The 23,671-nt window shown below is 46.6% G+C and overlaps 1 protein-coding gene across 1 annotated transcript; it reads left to right on the forward strand.

Moving 5' to 3' along the window:
• The first annotated feature begins 2,158 nt into the window (after nucleotides 1-2,158).
• Nucleotides 2,159-16,878, forward strand: LOC144108369 (chitinase-3-like protein 2). Its single transcript, XM_077641619.1, has 7 exons — nucleotides 2,159-2,478; nucleotides 4,070-4,272; nucleotides 5,374-5,581; nucleotides 6,857-6,974; nucleotides 8,967-9,139; nucleotides 14,057-14,427; nucleotides 16,389-16,878. Exons 1-7 carry the CDS (start codon nucleotides 2,176-2,178, stop codon nucleotides 16,876-16,878), a joined length of 1,866 nt encoding a protein of 621 aa, XP_077497745.1. The 5' UTR covers nucleotides 2,159-2,175.
• Nucleotides 16,879-23,671: the final 6,793 nt, after the last annotated feature.

Consider the following 23,671-nt stretch of genomic DNA (forward strand, 5'->3'; position numbering starts at 1 on the left):
TTCTGTCACAGTATGCGTTATCTCGATAGTTTGTCATCTGAACTTGTGTGCCCTGCTATTTCTCAGCGCTATGTGGAAGTTGCAGTTTATTTACTTTCTTACACAGGAGGAACCGAGGCACAAAGTTGTGGCAACTACTTGACAAAAGGTCCCGGCTCCATTATATAACTTACCGCGCAGGAGGAAGGGAACAGTTAGATAATATCACATAAGATTACAAAATGAGGACGACAATCGTTATACAGCATTTCATAAAATTAAGTGCTAAGACCTATCTGTCTGATAACAAAGTAATACATAAACAAAGCGAATGACAGTAGTCCCCCCTGAAAATCTAATTAAATGTGCAATTCACGGGCCATTTGTGCACATCGTGAAATATCAGAGAAAAAAAATGGCGGTAGTTTAGCTCTGGTTTAACCTGGACTGACGCGATAGCTACAGCTGGCCGAGTGGAACTTGCTCAGTTGAATTCCAAAGTCAGTCTTTCGCCGACTGATTTTGCTGGCCGTTCCTTCATCTTCGTCCCACTTGACACGGCGCATGCGCACAGCTGTGGCAGCTCGGTTTCGCTGGCGCGCCGCGCCGCCGGCAGCAGCGGCTGCTCCGTACCACGTGGCCAACCACGTGACAGCATGGCGGCGCAGCCACGGGGTGGCGGCGCAGGCACTAGTGTTCCTGTATATCCTCCTGCATATACAGTAACATGTACAGGAACACTAGCATACACACTGTATATGCGGGAGCGTATACAGGAACAGTAGTAGCCACATGGCGGAGGCGTGGTGGTGGCGGCGCCACCACGCTGAAGGCTAGAAATGCTACCGTAATGTAGCTATCCCTACAAAATAACGACACGGTCCTTCTTCTATCTTAATTGCTCTACTACGTCTTGCTCCCTTTGAGTGTGTATTTTGTGAGCTTAATTTTACTGAGTTTCTCCTGCAGCGGGGCTATAGTCTTTTACAGCTGATTAACTTCACTTGATTACATTTTTGAGGATAATGATGATTTAGTTTTTACGATCGAAGGGCAGCTTGGCAAAGAATAGCATGGCACAAGGTGTTGTGGTCGACACAAGTAGTGGTGAATGACCTATATTCTAAGCATTCAACCCAAGAAGAGGTCGAACCCCAGGCCATAGGAAAGCTTATACCCACTGGACAATCGGTGGGTACTCGTCGGCACTGGTTAGCGATCCCTGCATAGGTCCGAAGCTCAAAACTCTGGCCCACCGCTGTAATTATGGCAGTGTTTGGCATCGTTCAAATTACTTGAAAGCATCCAGTCATTTTTCTTAAGAGAAAACTTACATCATACACTCTGAATGTTTAAATTTATCAGAGCAACAAAAGTTATGATTGGCTGAAAAAGCACCGCAGTAAGGGTGAAGTTTGTGGAGTAATGGAACAAAATTAAAAATTCATCTTTTGCGGGGCTTCGCAGAGCAGCTTGGTAACAGGTGTGAGAACAAATAAATAAATTGTTTCAAAGATGTTGCAAAGCTGTGTAGTGTCAGTACCTCCAAACATTTCATGTTATTTCAAATTAAAATGATTCCGAATCGGGTTGTTGATTTTCTCTTATTAGAGGGACAGCTGGTAAGAAAATTATTATTTGACGGAGCAACACTTTGTGTAACTTGTATTTAAAAAATTGGTAAGGTCGCCGACATAATACTTTTTTCAACCCCTGAAAAAAATCGATACTTTGCGGCTAAGCTTAAACCTTATAAAAAGAAATACCTTGCTCCCAGCATAATTCGCGTCTGAAAGGAAAATTCTTCCGAAAACATATTTAAAACCACCATATAGAAACCTTTACTCTGGGCTGATATTGGGGCGCATAATGATTATGTCAAGCGAAATTTTCAAAAGGTTTAGCTAACATACAGCTTCACTGGACGCGGGTGCGGACTATTCTACAAAGTGCTCCATCCACAACAAAACATTTATATGTTTCTATCTCGCACCAAACTTTACCTAGCTTTTTTTTCTATTTGCCAGCACGAACAGTGTTTTGCAATTACCACAAGATAGTCAGTAGACCAGTGTTCCATGAAAACTTTTTTTACGAGACACAAGAAGAATTCGTGATGTAGTACCTCGTGCACTACAAAGAAGAAGACGGTGAAAAAGCGATCTCCTTCGTCAGCGGCCAGTCGACGTCCGCGCCATGTTTTTTGGCAAGAAGAAACGCGGTTCCCAGCCCTCCCAGGGTCCGGAATCGTCGGACAGCTTCACTACGGCGCAGAGTCACCAAGACTCCACAACGCCGACTGAGGCCCAGCACACGCAGGCGGCAGTGTCACCCGCTAGAAGTCCGAGAATCGGCGCCGCGGCGACCGTGGCGGAATGCACATGCATTCACGCCGAGTCCGAGCGCGTTGCCGCTGACGCCCGCCTGGTTCGCCACGAGGTTCTCGCTCCGGAGGAGGCGTCCCGAAGGTCGCCGTCCTCTTCGCCTTCGATACGGGATGTGAGTATAGTCAATCCGACGGTTTTCGTCGTTTGTTGAGAGAAGGGACAGAGTGTCATATCCGAAGTCGACCTTGATAACGTCACCCCTGTAGGGACATACTGAAAACAGGCCACTCCGCGTACCTCATGCGCAGACATTGTGGTCAAGGCACGCTTGGATAGCAGTCTTACTGGCGAGCTGAAGTTTTCCGTTTGCTGAGAAAATGCGCCATGGGCACTCCATGTAGAGCGGAGAGCAGATCCCGGATGATTCTTTAAGGCAACGGAGCGGATTCCAAGAGAATATAAGAATAAAAAGAGGGACGGGATGGGAGGTATGGGAGCTGAGCGGGACAGGCCTTTCTCCTGCAGTGAATGTAGTTGGGTTTATGATGATGAATTCTCGGTTGCTATATACTGCCATGTCAGCATAGATAGTGACGGTGACCATGCGTTTTTGTCATGCTTCGCCTAGAGCCGTATACATGCGGTGACTATTGGCGATTTTCACGAAATCGCCGAGGGTTAGTCTATGAAGGATCGGCGCCAGCGGGATCCTGCCGTTTGCTGTGTTGCACGAGTTCTTCGCTGGCACGTTCAGACGTTTTTGTCAAAGCTCTCCTGCAAAATATAACTGACGTGCGCTGTTGCATGCGGTATTTGCACGCCAGTGATATAAAGGGGCCGCTAGGTGTAATTGCTTCAGTTTTCTAGTGTCAACAATGCAGAAACAGCAAGGCAACAGGAAGTTTGCATGTTGTGTTGAAACGTTTGAGATACGACGAAAGCGCAGTTCTTATCAGGCACCCAGCTTATATTTCTAAGTGATATGCCTGAACTAGAACAGCCGATGTAAATAAGTGGCGCTCTTTGTTATCAAGCATCTCTGAGCATACATGACTACATGACTAGTGGGCACATTTTAAGGGTGAAGAGTTTCCCGCAAAACTGACTGTGGGCCTTGGCACGGAATGCGCCTACGGTGATTTGGTATTTTATCTACGGAGAATAGGGGGGGGGGGGGGCGTGATGTTATGAATTCATTCGAATTTCAATCCTTTTTGGCTTTAATCGAATTACATGCCATGGCTGTCGCAAGAACAGACAGCTTGATGGAAAGAATAGAATAGAATCTAACAAAAGGAATCGTTTGATCGCAGCCCTCTATTTGCTGCGGGCCTTCCATTAACTGCTTACGAAGAAACTGCGAGCACAAGGTGTGGTTAATTACTCCGAAAAGGTGCTCTGCGAAAACGCCACCTCGTTGTTCTGGTTATCTACCGCTTACGCGATCATTATTCTGCTTTCATATTTAATGTAGTACATGATTAATAAAATATGAGTGCGGAAAAGTGCAAAAGAGCGCTGCTTTGTTAGCACTCAAGCTAAAGTGACTGGCAGGATTTTATAGCTTGTTTTCTGGGAAGCATCATCACAAAGCGACAATTTCTGTGTGTCCTTTGCCAGAACTTCTAGTTTTGCCGTTCCCTCGTCTTAAAAGTCTTGATTGGCGACTTTAAGTAATTTTAAGTAGCAATTTTCTTTGGCAATTTTAAGTAGCCTCTAAAGCGCCCGTCGAACGCCTCGTGCTCCTACCCATGACCCCTCAGGGCGACGCAGAGGGGGACCGAGGCACCCCCGTACGAGCGAAGCGCAGTGGCCGCCGTCATCGCCACGTTTCCCGCCCGAGCCGCCGAGACTCCTTCGTTTCCGGTCCGCACCCGATGCTGCCCTTCGGCGAAGAGCAGCTACGCACTCTCAACGACAGGCGCCTGCAGGAGGCCTCGCTCACCGGCCCGGCAAACCTGGCCAGGTGAGCTACGAGAAGCTCGGCTGCCAGTTTCCAGGAAATTTAGGTTTGGTGTTTTGGTAACGCGTCCACTCGCTCCATCCCCGTCACCAACAATAGCTGTTGAATGAATTCAAGTGCAGGAAGCACTAGGCCGCGTGGTGTGATTTTGAAATGCCTGCGTCCGATTATAACCATTGTAATCATCGTCAGCCTAACTACGTCCTTAGCAGGACAAAAGGCCTCTCCCATATCCCTCCAATAACGCTGCCCTGTGCCAGCTGCGGCAACCGTATCCCCGGAAACTTTCTAATCTTATCCGCCCAACTTTTTCCGTGGCCTGCAACACTTGCTTTCTCTTGAAACAACTCCGTTACTTCTAACTACCATCGGTTCTCTTTGCTTTGAATTCCGCTGCCCATGGCCACATTTTCTTCATTTCAACTGCGACGTCCTTAACTCACGTTTCTTCCACGACCTATGCTCTCTTCCTGTCTCTTAACTTTACACCTATCACTTGTGATCGGGGATAATAAGCCTGCAGTATCCTCTAGAAGAATGTGGCGGTTAGTTTGGTAGGTACCGTTCTTGTCGTAAGTATGCAGCCTGCGAGGTTTGCGTCTTCCTACGAAGAGTAGCTTTTTTGTGTCGCTGGCGTTACATATACTTCAAAGGTTAGGTGAACCTCTGTGCTGCTCTCCGAAGCTTAGGGCTTCCAGAGGTGCCTGAGTGCCCTCCGCATACACCAGAAGCAACTCCTTGGGCTGTATACTTTTGAAAGCGGCTGTGCATGCCTAGGAGGAATATCGAGCTGGTTTAATCGAATGTTTTCTGCGTCCTCTTCCTTGAATGTGTGTCCGTCTTAGCGGGAGACTTCTCTTTCTTTAGCCCCCTCACTGATCTTGATATCATAGCTCTTCTACTATGTGACGCCTACTTTCGTTCCTTTGTCTTCCCGTCGTAACTGCACTCTCATCTACCATTTTACTTAATGTGAAGCAGGTCATTATAGAGCCCCTTTTTACACACAGTGTGGCTTTGGCACGTAAAATTAATAACTTCGTCCCCAAGCTGTCGCAATGAAGTGCACGTTTCTAATGCCCGTCCTGTAATCGCGACTCGCAGCGGCCAGGCGTACACGCGCAAGAGACCGAGGCGCCACAGCCGCGCGTACAAGGTGTGCGTGGCGCTGGCCCTGTTGGGTGCACTGTCACTGCTGGCGCTGGGCCTCACGGCGTTCGCCTACTTCCGCCGCCAGCAGAGGGAGGCACTGCGCCAGGCGGAAGGCCTCAAGCGTGTCACACCGGACCAGGACATCTTCGTGCGCAAGGAGGCAAGATTATGCACACCACCAAGATGGTCCATGTAGCTGCCGTATTCGCTAAGAGGCTCAGGCGCAGTGCTGTTCTGTTGAGGAAATCGCTACGCAGTGCACGCTACCATAAACACCCCTACTATAGAAAAATTAAATCCTAAAACTTATCGGATTGAATACAAAAAATAATAAATTAATGCTTTGCTTAGTGACGAACCCTTATTAATATATTAAGTGCGAACGTGAAATAACGTGAGCGGAAATGAAAAGATAACAACCTGAAACTTAATGCGCACACGTGCTGCACAACCTACATTCAGCTACTTCCCCTCGTCGTATAGCTAAAACTGCGAAGCTCTACGAGGCTTTTTTTGTAGATTGTTAATATATTAAAAAATTATGCTTCACTTATAAGCATGTTTTTTTTCTTGCACAGTATTATCACTGGTGGCGACAACAGCAAGGAGGCAAGTGAGACGTGTCATTCTACAATCAGTTTGGCTGAAATATATTAGCTAGCTTTAAGTATTGATTAGCTGCCATTATATTTGCAGACATTGTATTTAGGTGCCACTGATATTTAGCTCAACGTTAGTATTAACCATATCAGCTTTAAAATTTTCGAAAAAAGGATTCCCGTTGTTACAGGAGCGCAATGAAATCTGCTGTTTGGGCGGAAGAAACCGAAACTGGCTATGCGAAACTTGCGTGCTGCTACGCCCACAAGCGCGTATGTCAGTATGCGGTGTACACGCCCCGTTCCAGCTCTACGATGCTGGTACAAGTGAACGACTTGAGGCGCCCAATTAAAGCCTTCCCTATAGCAATACTCTCACTTCTTCGTGACGAAAATTTCAGCCTCTCATGTACAGTCTTTGTCAAAAATATACAGCCCAAGGCGTTTGCTTCCCAGCCGTGTAGCTGGGCTCTTAAGCACACTTGACAGTCCTAAGCTTGGCAGGGTTGCGGACTTAAATTCATCACGCCTTTCTGAGACTACGGTCCTTGAGTATGCAAAAGGAGACGAGCTGCAGAGCTCAGAAGCAGACTTCTTGGACTGTATGGTTTTGACAAAGACCAGTCTGCGTTCAGTCTCATATGGACAGATGAGGGAACTTAGTCTTGGTTGAGGGCAAGTACACTGTCGATTTCGTTGAATGTCGCAGCGGATTTCTAACAAGGGCGTCGGACATGTACGCAAAATGTGTTGTTATTGAGTGAATAGATGAACGATTGCAACCATTTTGCTACTGACGGAAAGTGACAGAGCGGAATGTGGCCATACGTTTACAGGGATCCAGTTTCTGCGGCGAGATGTTTCCCAGCGATGGAGCCCACATGGGCAACTACCGGATGATGAACAGCCAGGTTTTCTGCCTGTTCAATGCGTCCACCCACTACAGGCCACCCGGTGAGCATGAAAGTTTTGTACGGTTAGCATAACAGCTCCTACATCGCAAAGACAGGTCGCCAACTGAACGCGATGGCTGTAACCGAAAAATTTAGGGGGGCACTTTGTTGACCTAAAGTGCGGCGAGGCGAAAGTCTTCCGCGCTGTGTTGGTGCTTGTGTCACTGATGTGTGCTTATGGTGTTGATTAAGTACACAATTATTTGTGAATCTTAAATGCTGGAGACACCAGAGGGGGAGGCATCCGTCTGATTCGACGCCTTTCCGCAGACACTCTCCAGCGTCGTAGACAAGGAGAACTACATGTGCGTTGGCAGGAAGTAGCGTAGTCGTTAGCACTCTCGGCTGCGGAACGGAAATATAATGGTTCGAATAACACCGTGCAAAAAGATTTTTTTTTCTTATCGAGTTGCTGGATGTAACGGACGCCGGACAGATTCATGGCCGCGAGTCTGAGCCATTAAAGGCTTTCGCATTAATATAGTCCATACACCAGTTCTCGTAAGTCTGGTTCTCATTTCGCTTCGTCCTTAGTTCACATTGCGTTGCTTTAAGTATAGTGCGTGACACAACTATGCTTACCTAATGCCTAGTGTGTTTGCTGTTAATTTTTATAAGAAAACCTTCGGTTCTAACATATTTGTACGTCTGGTTAGTGCATGCGGGCTAAATAATTCCAAGTTCTCAGGAACTCTGCTCTTCGTGGTTCAGAGGTGAAGGCGTTAACCTCTTAACCTTGAGTAAAGCGTAATAAAGCCGCCAGCAAGGCCCAGTACAGCTACAACGCAGCGCAAGCGCTCCTTCAGCGCCCGTGGCCGCTTTGTCTTCGCTGCTCGGAGAGGAGGACACACGGGTCTCGGCTGTTAATTTCCCGGTTGAGCGTAGGTACTGGTGGTAGTGTTGCATGAAAATCACGCGACTAGACCTAGCGCACTTCTATAGTGCTCGTGACTATATTTTGTCTTCTTTAGAGCTGAGTACGAACTGGTGGGCTAGTTGGGTACACATGCCAAATGATTCCTGGCGCACAAAAAAGACAAAGACAGACAGAGAACACACCACAAAGCGCCGTACTTCAACTATTTTATTTTCACGCGAAGCGCCTACAATTTGAAAAATTACAACCATATAGGTGACACGTCCGGTTCCTTCTAGACAGCGACGATAAACTACGTGCAACACGAGGCAACTTCACGAACTAGACACTTTACTGCACAACCAAACTAGTATACACGTGAATGAGCAGGCTTGAAGCAATTGTTACTGCGTCATTATGTGCAAGAAATGACGCTCATTGCCACTTAACAATACTGAAGGCGCGCTGACTCAATTTTCATTAAGCTATGCGTTTTCCCCAGCCTCAACGATTCCTCTTGTCTTTTCTGCGCACCTTCTGCACACCTTTAGATTGGAGGCCTTGCGGGGCGCTCAAACAATGATCAGCATAGAAACCCATCACATGTTTACCCTCAAAATTAACGTGGCTGATGGCTTAGTTAACCACGTGTTAGGACGCCTGAGATATGTTAGAACGATTCGGCTCTCTATATATAGTATGCGTAATAGCGGCTTGCAGCTCCTTTCTTGGGGCATACGCGGGACCATAGTGTTAGTAGCAGTCGGAAGCCGAGATTGGGCGTGCTCGTGATTCGCGGTCAAACCGACCGTCGTGCTAAATAAAGGCAGGGTGTGTTTCAGAATGGCGAAGGGTAGGAAAGGGGAGCGTCCTCTCTAGCTGCCCCCTTGGCAGTGCTCGGACCGTCGACGAAGCCGCATCCTGCTACGGATGTGCCCTAATGGATCAGCACAGTGCAGAGGTAACGCCGCCAGCCGGAACTTCGCCGTGGGGGATAGATAGCTCTTCGCTGAATTGTTTGTGTTAGGCAGTAACTTAGCCCTTCTAGTTTCTTCTCGCTCTGAGTTGTCATTTTGGGCTGTTGAGTGCGAGCTGTAGTTTTACGGATTACAGCCCCAGCGTTTAACGCAATCGCAGGGTGGCGTTTCCCACTGGGCAAGATTCCCGGCATGCTGTGCGGTCACGTGCTCTACTGGTCCGTGTCGCTCAACAACGCCATGGAAATTGAGTCCCGAGCGGAGGACTTCGACTACAACTGCAAGGGGCTGGAGAGCGTCGTAGACCTCAAGCGACGCTTTATGGCCATGAAGGCGAGTGGTTTTACCTAGCCACTGCAGTGTATAGGGCGGTCATGCTGGATCCCCGCCGTTCTCATCGAACGAATGCCTAGAGGATCGGCTCGGTTGTTTTGAGCAGAGCTACAGTGCACTTTGTTTGAGTTCACTCTTTATTGGAGGCCAGAACCTCGCGTGTAGATAGGAAGTGGAAGGGGGAGGAGGGGAGGACTTTTCTAGAAAGAGTTCGCTTCCCCTCTTTGAAAACGTTTTCTGCTATTCTGTTACTCTTTAGATCCCCTCACCGCTGTTTCTCAGTCTTCTCGAAATTATTTTACAACTGCAGGCCTTTGTACGATACGCACAATATGATTGGCTTTTTCAGCTTTTGCGATACAGTAGTAGTGCAATAACTTCTTCGCTGCGGAGATGAAATTACAGACGCGAAGCGATGGTTTCCAAGGCTTTGCGACTGCCTTAATTGCGGTTACGTGAAAATAGCGCACTTGCGGAAGCCGCTGCATCGAACTCGAACTGTTACTGCACTCCGAAGAAGTTGTCAGACAACACAAAGCAGCATTTGCAGCCCTTCACGCACCCCACCGCAACTGTGTGGAAGATAATTTCAAGGACTCTACTTACATTCGTAACCAATCACACCGGGTCTTTCTTTCTTCCATGGCACGTTGATGCCCGCGTTGTCACGGCGTGGTGCGAGGCGCCATACGATGTCTTCCGATATCTTCAGCACAACTTCAGGTGCTTCAGAAGGTCTTTCGAAAGCGCACAGGTCACACACCAGTTTTGTAGCACATTCAAAGAACCACAGCACTAAAAGGCTACACAAAGCCCAAAACAAAAAACAACGCCCCAAACGCAGGCCGACAGCAGAAAGAACATTGCGCCGCAGCTGGCGACTTTGTGGATTCGATTGGATTGGCTTCGACGTGGTTTTCTTATTTTGGCTTTTTTGCCGTGGCTCCTGGTGGGAGTTTCGGTTTCCTTGGGAGCCGGTTACTCTGGCGGGCGAAAATTCCTTTTGCGCGGCAGGACTCACAATTAGGAACAGTGCTGGTATTTCCTACCAGCATGGTCCTCGTACGCATCTCCCTCCCTCCAGAAGACAACGTCTGGTTCAGCGCCTTTGAGTCGTGGATCGACCGTCATACTGCGCGACAGGCGTCCGCAGTTAGCGCGCCCACATCTGTTTGACATAATATTAATAATGCGCCTCTTTCCTGTAGTGTCTGCCAATCTTATTTACAAATTTGCTCTGCGGGAAAGAAATACGCCGTGCTGTGGCCATTGTAAACCCCTCCGTTATGGCTTCCTCGGCTTGCTTTAGGGAACTGTCAAGAGCAGTGATGGCTTCGCGTCTAGCCATAGATGTGCTTGACCAGCATGTGGACATGCCTCTCACACATTACTTTCACAGCTCTGTAGTTAATGCGCTTAATACCTACAAAATAAGCCTTGAGAACGAGACTGGATGTTCTCGCTTGAGGCCGGGGCATGCTGGGACGACGTGGGAGTATGCGTGGGTAGGGCCCTTAATTTGCAAAACTCTCGAAGTCAGCTTCTTTTTACAGCGGCAGGAGCCTTTACCATAACCTGTTTTATGTAGTGTTTCTCAAATTTGTTGTCACAAAAATGTCGCGCGCCTCTCATGCACGCTTCTGCATTGTGTTGTTGCGGTGATAAAGGCATTAGGCGCAGCTCTGCCAAGACAATTAATCGCAGATGAAATGCCCCCTCAACCCGCTGCAATCATGACGGAAGGGTGAAAGACAGGTTTGCCAGTCCTCAGCGCTGCTCCCAACTCCTGCCCCTAGGACGGGCCGCAACGAAGTCTTTTTGCTATGCAGGAAAGGTGACTTACGAAGTTATTGAAAGGGGCTGCTAATGCTGCACCGAATAATTGTCCTGCAGTTCGCCGTGTGCTTGCTCGACAAACACCGTTCGTGGTAGAACGCGTGCGCATCGCTTATGCTATGCACAGTACGTCACAGAGAAAATTCCCAATTTTTCGACGAAGAAAAACAGAAAAACATTAGTAAAGACAAAAATGAACAAGAACTCGAAAAATAGTGAACGCAATAACGTCGGCGATTAAGACGCCTACTCCTATTCGCGCGCATTAGTCAGTAGTGAGAGCTGATCATATTTGGTCGTTGACCGACGGAAACATATTAGTTTACAGACATTTTTATACTTTGTCGATCCCGTTTCCGGATATTTAAAGCGATCGGAATGGCAGGAGGGTGTTTGTTGCCCAATAAAGGAAACGAATATATACATATATATATACATGACCCGCTGAGTTGTGCAGAATTCTTTCTCGAGATCAGTGGTTGATTCAGCAGTGCCTTTTAAATATGTAATGCTATATGTTTTCGTTAAATTTTTTCTAATGTGCTGATCTGTGGTTTGACTTAAAATTTTAGTGCTTTTTTACCGCGAACAGGGCGAATTGACGTAGCGAAGACAGTGAACCATCTCTATAAAATGTGGCTCATTATGAAGTCTTACCCCGATAACTCAGTAGATTGTTTTTACTGCGAATGGAGCGAAATCATTTAGCGAAGGCACGAAACAACCTTTATAAAAAAAAAACTCATTATGAAGTCTTACGGAGCTTTTTCTGTGGATTTTGTTTTGAGTCTAAACAGGGAGAGTTGATAGTTCATATAGCGAATGCCCCAAAATAAGCTCTATAAATATCGACTCATTATAAGGCCTTACGGAGGCAATTCTATTGAATTTCTTTTCACTGCAAACGGAGCGAGTTCATATAGCAAAGGCACGAAACAAGCTCTGCAAAATTCGAATCATTTTAAAGCATCAAGGAGGCAATTCAGTGTAATTTGTTGTGGCAGTTAACGGAGCGAGTTCGTAGAGTGAAGGCACGGAACGAGTTCTATAAAAACTGGCTCATAAAGAACTCTTATTGAGTCAATTCTGTAGAATCCCTGTTGGCTGCGTATAGAGCTAAATTTTATAGCTAGGCCTCGTTAAAGATGAAATAGAATCCTTAATGAGCTGGCTGGATAGGCAGCGAGTTCCTATAGAGATGCTTTAGAATCATTAGGCTCCTTATGCATGTTCAGAAGAAACTCTAGATCCATTTTTGTAACGGACTCCCAGTTTTCATTCTGCCTGTTCGCATGTAATAGCTTTGAGCACAAGCCGGCACAATGATTTTCTTGAAAGTATTATCACCAATTTGGTCCACTGTAAACGAGAACTCTAAGCGTACATTTTGCGGCAAAAATTTTTTCCCGCTTTTCGTGAACGTGATAATTCTATATAACTTTCACTCGTGTCACTCAGAAAACAACTTGCGCTGGTTTTAACTTGCATTTTAGCAGCCACCTTTGGCTCCATGCAAATGCAGTATTCCGTTTCATACTGTACAAAATTTTCGTGGTGTGCTATCACTGACTGTCATCCGCGCTGGTGTCATGGCATCATACACCAAGACATCTCCCGCGCGATAATCCTGCTTCGTCGCGCTCAGTCTTCTATGTGTAACATCATGCATAGCTGTCGGAGATTGTTTCATGCGATTCCTATCCTTTCCATTCATTATTAACGAGCGCTAAAAATTCGAAGACGCAGAGAAGACGACGACGACACGACACAAGCGCTAACTCGCAACTGAACTTTTATTCGAAAAAAAAGTAATGTATGCACAAAAAAGGCGAAGATATAAAGAAAAAACTAAAATTCAATTCAATGACTCCGCACCAGAGATCCTAATAAAGAACGGGTTGCACAGGCATCAACAAGAGACCTAAAGAAAGCAAATGAGTGGTGACGTTCCTTGATGACACTTGATTTTATCGCGTGTATTTCTTCTTTTGTGTCGGCGTTTAATACTTTACTTGAGGTCTGTTGTTGACGCCGTGTAGCCCGCTCGTGATTAGGATCCCTGGTGCAGCGTCATGGAACTTTAGTTTCTTGTTTCTTTGTATCTTCGCCTTTTTGTGCATATCATGCTGGTTTTTTTTAATAAACAATGAGCTGCGAGTGAGCGTTTGTGTCGTGTTGTCGTCATCTTCTCTGTGTCTTCGTCTTTTCTGCGCTCGTTAACCATGAATACGTACCAACCAGTCCAACTTCTCACCCTAACGCTACTTTCGATTCTATAAAAACATCAGTTCCGCCAAGTTGTGGCATATAGGGACCTCAAGAGCATGGCGTACCGGAGCATCCGTGCGCTGAAGAAAATGGAGCGCTACCAGAAAAAAAAAATGTTTGGTGCAAGTGCAGTTAAAGAGACAGATTATTTAGGCACAAGCAGCGCACTTCGAATCGCTGCTACTGTAAGATTTTGCTTTGTGGACTTCATAGACCCCCATTCATACTGACAGCCACAACGTCAAACCCTTTTCCATGTACAATTTAATTGCATGGCTCTTTAAACCTTTTTTACTTTCGTTTGACACCAATAACGTCTTCTTAGCTGAGCAATTTCGCAGCCGCCGTGGTGGCTGAGTGGTTATGGCGCTCGGCTGCCGGCCCGAAAGGAGCGGGTTCGATCCCGGCCGCGGCGGTCGAATTTCGATGGAGGCGAAATTCTAGAGGTCCGTGTACTGTGCGATGTCAGTGCATGTAAAAGAACCCTAGGTGGTCGAAATTTCCGGAGCCCTTCACTACGGCGTCCCTCATAGCCTGAGTCGCTTTGGGGCGTTAAACCCCCATAAACCAAACCAAGAAATTTCGCCTTAGTAGTGCAGTATGTCTTGCCGTCACTCTATTCGAAATCCTCACGTTGATGGCGTCGTCGAGAATATTAGGCATTGCGTGATCGCTGGCTTCGAGTGGATGGCTGTGCAGTCTAGCCTCAGACCGAACAATTAAACGGGGCTGCTACTGCTCTTACTGCGGCTGAAAGCTTGTGGCGTGCGCTAATGAAGGAGCTGCCTCAAGGCTCTGCCACTGGCGCTTCAGGTCCACCTGGTGCTAAGTGCGAGCAGCCCTCGCGAGAACGCGCGGCTCTCGGAGGTCGCCGAGGACGCCAGGCGACGCAGCAAGCTGGTGTCACAGCTGAAAGCGTGGGCAAGACGCTACGACTTCGACGGCGTCTTTGTATCCTGGAGCGCACCTCCGGAGTTTAACAGTACCGCGTCGCTCTTCCGAGCGCTTTCGGAAGGCCTAAAGCCGCGATTCTCCGTGGGCGCGGTGCTGCCAACATCTCGGGAGGCGCTCGCGAACTACGATCTCCAAGAAGTGTTCTCCATTGCGGACTGGGTAGTGGCCACTACGCATGGCCTCTTTCCTGGACCCTTCTGGAACCAGACCTCTTGTTCCAGTCCTTATAAGTGAGTGTCGCTTCGTTAGCTTTGGAGACGCGAGAGATCTGAGACAACTGAACACTTCATGTTTGTGCCACCGCTCTGCCAAAATTATCCAGGCTGCATGGTTTGCTTCTCACTCATATAGTGGAGCCCATACGTCTTCCTTAAAGATCAGAAGGTCTCGAAAGGTAATCACAAGGTTTCGCCTGGATGTACAGAGATTTAGTGGTTCAGGGGTGGCGTAAGTTTTCCACTATACAAGTAAAAAGCAAACCATGCACCCTGTTTACGTTTGACAAAGACTGTAAATGAGAAATAATTTTATTGCGGCCTGTGTATCCGGATAGAATTTATTACCAGCACCAGCTGAAACTTTCACGCCTCATCGTTACCATCTGCTGTTCCTCGCAGGGTCATAGTTTTCAGCGAATGTCTTCTTGACGCGTTAGTCTTCAATGCAACGTACCCACGCGTTACGTATGTAGTTCTTGTGAGGTTTTAACTTGCCATAGACTGGTTTAAAGATGCTAAGATGCTAGTTGTGTTAGAACTAAAGCTTTTGCTTCTTGTACTTTTTTTTCAACTTCTGGGGTTGGCCAGCCAAATTACCGAAAATTAATGCGGAGGCGCATAGTGGTCAGGCGATGCTGTTCTTGACATGTATCCGACTATACTGACCTATTGGTGGAATAATAGGAGACGAGGGGAGGGAGGGGGGGAGGCGGCAGAAGCATCGGAAGAACATCCATTTGTAAAGCGAAGATTTCATCGGTCTTTAATGTCTGGCGAAGAAGCAAAACCTCTCCACACCCTCTGGAACCTAACACATCAGTCGGCTCAGTAGTAGCTAGTCGATTACGTAGTTGCTGAAGCAGAGTCCGACGATCGAGTCCCCGGTTAGTCAACTCGAAAGTGTCCACAACTGAGGTTCGACGCACTGCTCGTCTTTTGCTCCGATGATAATTAGCGGCGGTGATATGTTAAGCATCAAACTTGGCTGCCATCGAGCCAGTTCTTTCTCCAGCAAATTTCATTACAACAGCCAAATATCGGGTGAAGTATCTCATTCTCGAAAAGGCATGGGTACTATCGGGGAAAAGTGTCCAGGACCTAGCTACCACCGCAGGCTCAAAAGCATCGCCGCGTCACCAGAGTCACCAGTGATCCAAGAATGGCACATACATTTCGTGCACCAACGGATTCTCGCCTGGAAGCATTTGCTCAGCCCCCCTTGTGCTTGGTAGGAGAAGCAGCCCCCAGGATAAATAAAAAATCTGGCGAGCTTCGGTCGTATGCCGCCGGATTTTAGCAGCAATTCGCTGCTGGGGGCTGTCGGAGCGTTGCTTCGCCTACAAAGCCAAAAGATTCCAAGACCGTTCACGGGACATTCACGGACAATCACCCCTCCTAGCAGGAATGGACACGGCAATCAAAAAATATGTCGCCGCCAGCTACAAGTTTTCTGCGAGCGCTCGCGCATCCTGGACACTTCTGCCCTCGATAGTACCTTCATCAATGCGTAACGAAGCGAAAGTGATGGTGTTTCAAAACGTGTTTGTGCAGTCTTACGTTCAGCCAGGCGGAAATTTGGACGAGTTGGTAAGTATTCGCCATATTGCTCACAGCGCTACAAGAACGAGACACGAGACGAAAGACTAACGCAAACAGCGCCTGTTATTGTTAGTCTTTCGTCTCGTGTCCCGTGCTTGTTGCGCTCTGAGCAAAATGATCAGTCTTATGTTTCCTTAACTGGTTTTCCTTAACATGTTTTCTTACCTTAAAGCTTTTAATTTTGCGCACAATACAGTGCGATTTGCTTGTGTAATGCCTTCCATATGTGCACGTTACTCTTTTCGAGAGTTTACCCTATGCATTGAAGATGGGAAATTAGGAATCAAAAAATTACTTTTCCAGCATGAAGCCAATTAATAACCCTTTCTACTCTTATTACTCCCTCCCCTTCTCCCCCTCCCAACTTACCCCAGAGGGCTCGGGAGACGCGACTCCATCCAGCACCTCCTCCGCTACTACTGGAACCGGCTCAACGACGAGCTGGACCCAAGTAAATTCTGCTTCAGCATTTCTCCCGCAGTGGTGGGCTACAGGGTGGTGTACCCGGGGATGGCGCTCGGCATGCCTGCGAGGGGCCCCGGCAACATTGACGGCGAGTCACGTGACCCCGGCATGATGCGCTACAGCCAGGTGTGTCAGGACGAGTCTAGGGCGGCCAAGGACCTGTCCGCGCTGTGCCTGTACGCCCGCTACGGAAACACATGGGTGGCATTCGAGAACGCCAAGTCCACGAAAGCCAGGGTGAAGAGCATCATCCAGTGGCTGGCCGGGGTGAAGCACATCGCCAACAAGAGCACCGCCTACTGCATGGCCGTCTGGAACGTGGACCTGGACGATCACCGGTCTCAGTGCGGGCAGCAGCCCTTCCCTATCATTGAGGCTGCCATATCGCAGCTGCCATGATGAAAAATATATATAAATGTACATTATATGACATGCCTGCCTCATAGAAGGATTCCTGCACTGAATTAACTGACATTATTGCCACTGTCTGCACTAAAAAACTAGTTCTTTTAATGTCGTCGAGTAGCCAGGCATTGAAACGTATGCTGGTCCGTACTCCGGATCATGATAAAATGCATGTTTTGCCGTGGCCAGATACCAAAATAGGCAGCACTAAGTGATGAGTGCCGGATGTACAAACAAGGTGCAACATTTTATAGCAAGATAACATGAGGTCGTCACCTTCAGCACTTGGTGAAATTTATAACCATGCCATCTGCCTGTTTCTATGAATCTCAGGTTGATCTTCCTTTTTACTTCATCCTATCACATGTTAATCAAGTAAAGAAATCAATTTCTCGATATGGCTAAGGAGTCCTTCCTTGCCTTTATACGTACACTTCAGCCTCTCTGTATCCTTTCCATTCTCGTTTAAAGAAAGGCTGTTCGAACTTTATACTATTCTGCCTCACGTCTCCAGTAAAGGCACTTAATGCAGCTGGCTATGAAAAGGAACTTAGCTGTTAGACTTGAATGCATCGTTTCTCGTCATTTGCTTCTCTACCTTCGATATGGCTATCTTAGACTTTCCATCATTCTTCTTGCACTGAGCAGCGTGAGTCACGGCTCTAGCTATGTATACAAACAAGACTCCGCTCTGCAGGCTAACCCGAGAAGGGCTTCTCATTGGGCCCGGACCAATAGGGGGTGTTCTACTGCATACTGCGTGACACGTGGCGTCCGGGAGCCACCGACAAAATTGCGGGTTACACACAAAGGCATAGAATGCTCCGGTGGAAAGGGACACCACCCTATTACCGCTGAGCCGTGCCACCGGCAAGTTGTTAGGAAGCGCCGCCCCGTGGCGGGGAGTGGGATTACGCTTGGCGGGGATTCGCCATCCGCCGGTACCCAAACAGCCCACGGAGTACGCAAAAGGCAGCTCATTGCGCCTCGGTGGCTTAATGATCTTTTGATACCATGGCATGGGGCGTTCCGGGCTGCTCGGTTCTTAAATCGGCGTGGGAAGATGACTCGGCTAGCGAAGTCGCCGGAGATCAGAAATGACTCATCTCTAGTTCTGCTACCACTACGAGAGCCATGCTATTAAAACGCCGGTACTGAAGACCTGCCACTCTGAATTACCGAAGCGAAGTAGAAATGATATAAACGAGTGGGGACGAAATTCAGCGCCCATAAAAAGCAGGTCTGCTCCTTCAAAGGCGATCGTCGCCATAATATAGGTAAGACTCTGAGCTGAAACTGCGTCGCATCATCGAAAATACCCGAAGATAAGGGCATCTGTCAGTTCATACATTTTTTTAAAATAAAATTGTCTCAGGTATGATGCGAAGCCTGTAAGCACACCGAAGGACGTTGCTTTTATTAGAGCGCTGTGGTTAATACATGAAGTAGGAATAACAAATATGGTCCATAATACGCGCAGTTACACAGCTATTGTGAATTTAACCGGAGTCCAAGTTGCATTAGGCGAAGAAGTGGAAGTCAACTTGCTGTCTTCGAGGGACGTTTGGCGAACACATTTGAGCTCGTGGATAAGTATAAACTTTCTCAGAAACAGCGTCATAATTCATGTAATGTCTCACGGCAGGCAAATGGTGAGACAAACTCCTTCATAAGCTTGCAGCTCTGTGTCGCCATACAGAACCCTCAAAACAATGTGCACAATTGGCGGGTGTTCTTGTTCGAGAGGAAGGGAGAAAGAGCACACGAGCGTATCGTAAACACGTGCTAGCGTAGTTATGGTCTGCGGACAGCAATGAATCGACTGAAACGCCACTAATCGCGAGCCAAATAAAACACATAGAATATTAAATAATTAGCAACACTAAAAAATGCATAATGCCCTAGAATAATACCCAAAAGTGTCTGATGTTGCACGAACGACAGAAAAAGAGAATATATGTTCTTAAAAATTAATATTTGCAACTATGTGCCAAACCATCCGTGCAAAATCAAGCGGCATTTCAGTGATAAAATTACCTTTATTATTCTCTGGTTTATACTTTGTTTCTTTTTATCTTCGCTGTGGTTAACCTTATTCTAGGGTTCAAAGCTCCGGGTTGTACTACTTTTCCCTATTTCAAAAACGGCTTTAATCTCATATAACTGGTTTATAGCTTCAGATTGAGCACATAAGTTACCTACGCACACCTTTTCGTATTCGTGTGTGTGTATGTGTGTTTGCTTCTGTGAAGAGCAGTGGTTTCTCAGTATATAATTGATGCTTTATGCGTCTCGACATTAGATGGCATCCTTCGCGAAGAATAAAACGTTTAAAACATTTCAATTAATTTATTTTTAATATATTAAGAGTCAGTCTCTTTCTTCTCTAGCATCGCACAGAGTTAGGTTTGTTTCCGAAATTCCACTTCATTTTTTCTTGGCAATATTCAATATGCCCTCAAAAGCGTGAGATACTGCTCAGAGAGATGCATCAGTGAAATTTCTGGGGCAGTTTTCTGAAATTACTGCTCGACCCTAACGCGCTAATTTATTTATTTATTTATTTATCATCACACCCACATCGTCGTTGTCTGGCATTGCAGTGTGTGTGTGTGTGTGTGTGGGGGGGGGGGGGGGTTACAAAGAAAAACTACAGAAATACTACCGCGTGCAGGCGGTTACACAATAAAGATAAGATTCAGATAGAAAGGACACGGAATTATTATACATAAAAAATGCATGTGAAACCACGATCTATCATTCCATTAAAGACTGACATAATTAATAAACCCCCTTTGCAACGAGCACACACACCAGCCACCGAAACTAATTATTCGCATAGCAGCGCACCTATAGTGCGTGCTATGAGTAGAGGTTTACATTTTTGTGTTGCTGTTTTTGATTCCTTGTGATGTGTACGGCTATATACTGCGAATTTTAGTGTCCCCGGCTTCTCATAGATGGCAGCACCAGTTCGCCAACCGTGAAGCGGCGCAGGTTCAGGTTGCCGGGCCACGGTCGTACTCGAGCGGCCGCGGAACGCGTGGCGGGACTGGAGCTGTTTGCATTCTGGCTGAGTGAAGCGTTGTTTCATCAGTTCTTGAGCACGAGCAGTGTGGCCAGCTAACAAATTACTTTTGAGGTAGTCTAATTCAAGCAGCAATTTAAAATTCAAGTAGCATATTTGGGTTCCGAATGGTACACAAGAGAATGTTGTTAGGGTTTTAAGATATTGTTTCTGGAAACCCTTTAATGAGCTCGGGTAATGTGATATGCAATGCAACTTTCGTTTCTACAGGAAACCCCATATTTTCACATTTCTACTAATCGGCAGTGTGTTGTGATTATGAAATAAGGTAAAAGCCGACTTATAACGCGAATCCATCCTAAAACTGTGTAGTCAGCGGGCTGTTTGCAAGAAAAGAGTGTAGCGAAAACTACCGAAATAAGCATCTGTACTAGAGCTTTGTTAGAAAAAAAAACTGGGAGTTGGCAGCTCTTCGCTGCCAGCGGATGCCACCCCGCGCATGTATGACATTATTGTAAAGTGAGAGAAAAAGATTGGTTGTAGATGTCTTGCAGTTTACAAAAAAGTTATCAAACTCAGTCAAACAGTTGGTCCTGTTGAAATGTTTAGTTTTCATGGATAAGATTACTACTTAAGGTGAATAATCAAGAGGCCACGCCTCCAGGCAGACCTTGTTAATGTTGTCGTGGCCGAGGGAATTAAGGCGATAGTCTTAAGTCACAACATGTCAGAACAATGCCGCGTGGACTAGAGATATTCTATTATAGCCGTAATCATGTAAGTGCTGTTGAGTGCACAGAGAAAGCCCCGAAAGAAAGTACCAAGCTCTTCTTTTGACAGTCAAACACTACGATGGGAGGGCCAAAAGTTTGTAGATTTTGTCAGTACATTTTTATTCACAAGTTTCTCTTCATGTGAAGCTTTAGAGTTATGCTTATATGTCGTTTTAGATGTGCAAATACTTCGCATTGCTTTTCCGCATAAGAATACTGACTATGAATATAAATAAATATACACAAACGTAGAGTTCGTGCGTGCACAACCATGTAGTTCACGAACGATTAAAAACGAAACAACATGCTGCCCTATTGCCCGTCTTCTTTCATTCCCTTGAGTGATTTATGAGCTTCAACAGCATATCGGGAATAAAGATCTCTCTTAGACCATTAGTGCCGAGTGGTTTCGACGATTCCAAAGCGTGCACTTTGACAGCCCCACTGGGGAAAGCAGTCAATGCCCTCCATTAATAACCCGCGACTTAGATGTCGCTGCCGTTGAGAAATTCACGGTGGAAAACCCTATTAAAGTGCGAAAAGGCATGCGGATACTACCAACGTTCCAAAAACGGCAAACATAAGCGTCCAACATTAGAAACGTCTTCAGCCTGAGAAATACGATGACAAACTCCAAACATCGTTCGCAGAAACTCTGGCAGCCAACATTGATCGAACATGGATCCTGTGACGTGCAGTTGCTAGAGCAACCGATTTCTTCTTTGATCTTGCTCCCTGTGATGTTTTCGTGTCCTGGCTGCGTTGAAACCTGAACTGTATATATCCAGAAATGAGGTCATTGCAGCCCGGAGCAGTGAGTTGTAAAAGCGTGATTTTACAAGCGTGCTATGAACAATCTGTGAATTTATACGTAAGCGGAAAATATTCCCCAAGATGTTTGGGAATATAAACCATAAACCAAACCTAATATTTCTTTTTTATTATTTTATCAACCTAAGTTATAAGTAAAGGTTCTTCTCGCAGCATGGAGAGCCCATGCATCTGTGATACTTGCAAACTGCCTAAGCTCACCTAAGAACCCCCACATACAGAATAACATAACGATTCCATTACACTTATTTTCAATTTTATTTTTCGCGTTCTTTTTGTAAGACTCAGGCTTGAGCCACGTCCTCGTTCTAACTGTATTCTACCATTAGATGCAGAAAGATATCAAGAGAACAAAATCTGAGGAACAAATCTTGAGAACATATCCGCTGCATTTTTAACAATTCTTTTCTACTCACCCAGTAGCTTCGTGGTTATGTCGTACGGCTGCTGCGATCAATGAGATGGCACTGAATCCTGACCATAGTGGCCGCAACTCGATGCAAGCGAAATGCAAGGACTCAAAAATTCCACCGATGGCAGCACCTGCCATCACAAGGCAGGAGAGAGCACTGGCGTCACTGCGCCAGATGCGGTATTATGACTTCCAGCGATCTATGAGTGTAAAATGGACAATGGCCAATTCCGCGTATATGAACATTAATCCACTGTCGCTCTCGTGACATACGCTTGGGCGAAGCTTAAGTGTCCCCTCCAGATATTTAGGGGGAGGAGGGGGGGGGGGCGGGGTGGCTCTGCACTCAGTTCCCTATCTCCTAGTCGCCTATAGCAGTCAAGGCAAACAAACACAAACCAACACGACATCTGGGCTCTACGCCCTCACCAGTAAGCTGCTCTTCCCTCATCATTGTAAATACTTAAAGGAAATATTTAAAGGAAACTTAGCACCCAGCTTTTAGTATCTGTGCAGCCACTTCTTTCACAGCAAATAAAAAAGACTTCTTCATAACTGACGCACTGAACTAAAATCTTATCCCATGGCAGAGAGTAGGTGGAATTCTCAAATACATACCATAATTGAAGTATCGCTTACACAGCCAGTGCGCCTTTTCCTTATGCACAAATCTTCGTGCAGCTCAAGTGGGGTTCGGTCTGCTCTTATGCCAACAATCTTAGCATACAGTCGAACCCCGCTACATTGAAATTCACGGGGTGCGCGAAAAATTTCATTGAAGCGGAAACTTCGTTGTGGCGAAATCAGCGCAAAAAAACTAAGATCTGACTGCACTTTTCAAAAATATAATTTATTTCCAAAAAATTTGGTCATCTTGGCTTCTGTCCTTTTAGTGTACATGAGCGTCGTGGTGCCAGTTTCACATGCGGCCAACAACTGCATCGCGATGTCGTCGTCATGAGCACCAGTGAAAGCACGAATGGTGTCAAATGCGTCCATCACATGCAATGCAGACGGCAGGGCTGGTGCATCTTCCGCGGCAACATCTCCGCCGCAACATCCGATGCAACATCCGTGCAAGTCCACGGCGACATCTCCCTTTTTCCTGCCGCTGGGTGCCGCCCTGATGCTGATAATTCGTGCCTTCTCTTCTAGAGAAAGGAAATTCCGCTTCCTAGACAAAGTCGCCATGCTCGTGTCGATTTCAAGAGGACAAGCATGAGTGAAAAAAACTAGTGCAAACGTGCTGATGCTGTTGCCAGGCTGCTGCGTCCTTCAGCGACGGATTGGTTGCGGCTCTGGCTTGAAAGAAAACGGGAGCTTGCACCCGCGCCTTGTGCAAGGCAGCCAGCCCGATTGTCATCAGCACCAAGCAATGGCGGTCTTCATGTGTGTTTTAATGAGTGGGTCAATTAGTTGCAGCGAAAGTTTAGTGAAACAAAGCAGCGTGGAAGTACGGTAGTACACAGATGGGCGGCGATATGCTTGCTTCATTGTAAGATAGATTTTTAAACCCAGCTTCGCATAGCAAATATTTCGCTGATGCGGAAACGCGTCCTAAAAATGGTGCGTTGGGATAAGAAATTTGTTCCATTACTTTCTCTGGCGAGCTGACGGGGATTTGGAAATGTTTCCTGGAAGCGAAAATTTGGTTGAAGCGACGTTCGTTATAGCGGGGTTCGATTGCATTGCAGCGGGAATCGGAACTCTTAATTACGAAATGCGCAAACAAGTGCGCGCCAT

This window comes from Amblyomma americanum, chromosome 10, assembly GCF_052857255.1.
Source record: "Amblyomma americanum isolate KBUSLIRL-KWMA chromosome 10, ASM5285725v1, whole genome shotgun sequence".
NCBI classification, from domain to species: Eukaryota; Metazoa; Arthropoda; class Arachnida; order Ixodida; family Ixodidae; genus Amblyomma; species Amblyomma americanum.

Bases quoted from the DNA above. Each gene is read 5' to 3' on its own strand.
- LOC144108369 (XM_077641619.1), top strand. From the start codon at position 2,176: ATGTTTTTTGGCAAGAAGAAACGCGGTTCCCAGCCCTCCCAGGGTCCG. The intron at 9,140-14,056 runs GCGAGTGGTTTT...CTGGCGCTTCAG, and splicing joins GACGCTTTATGGCCATGAAG to GTCCACCTGGTGCTAAGTGC. The intron at 14,428-16,388 runs GTGAGTGTCGCT...AACTTACCCCAG, and splicing joins TCTTGTTCCAGTCCTTATAA to AGGGCTCGGGAGACGCGACT.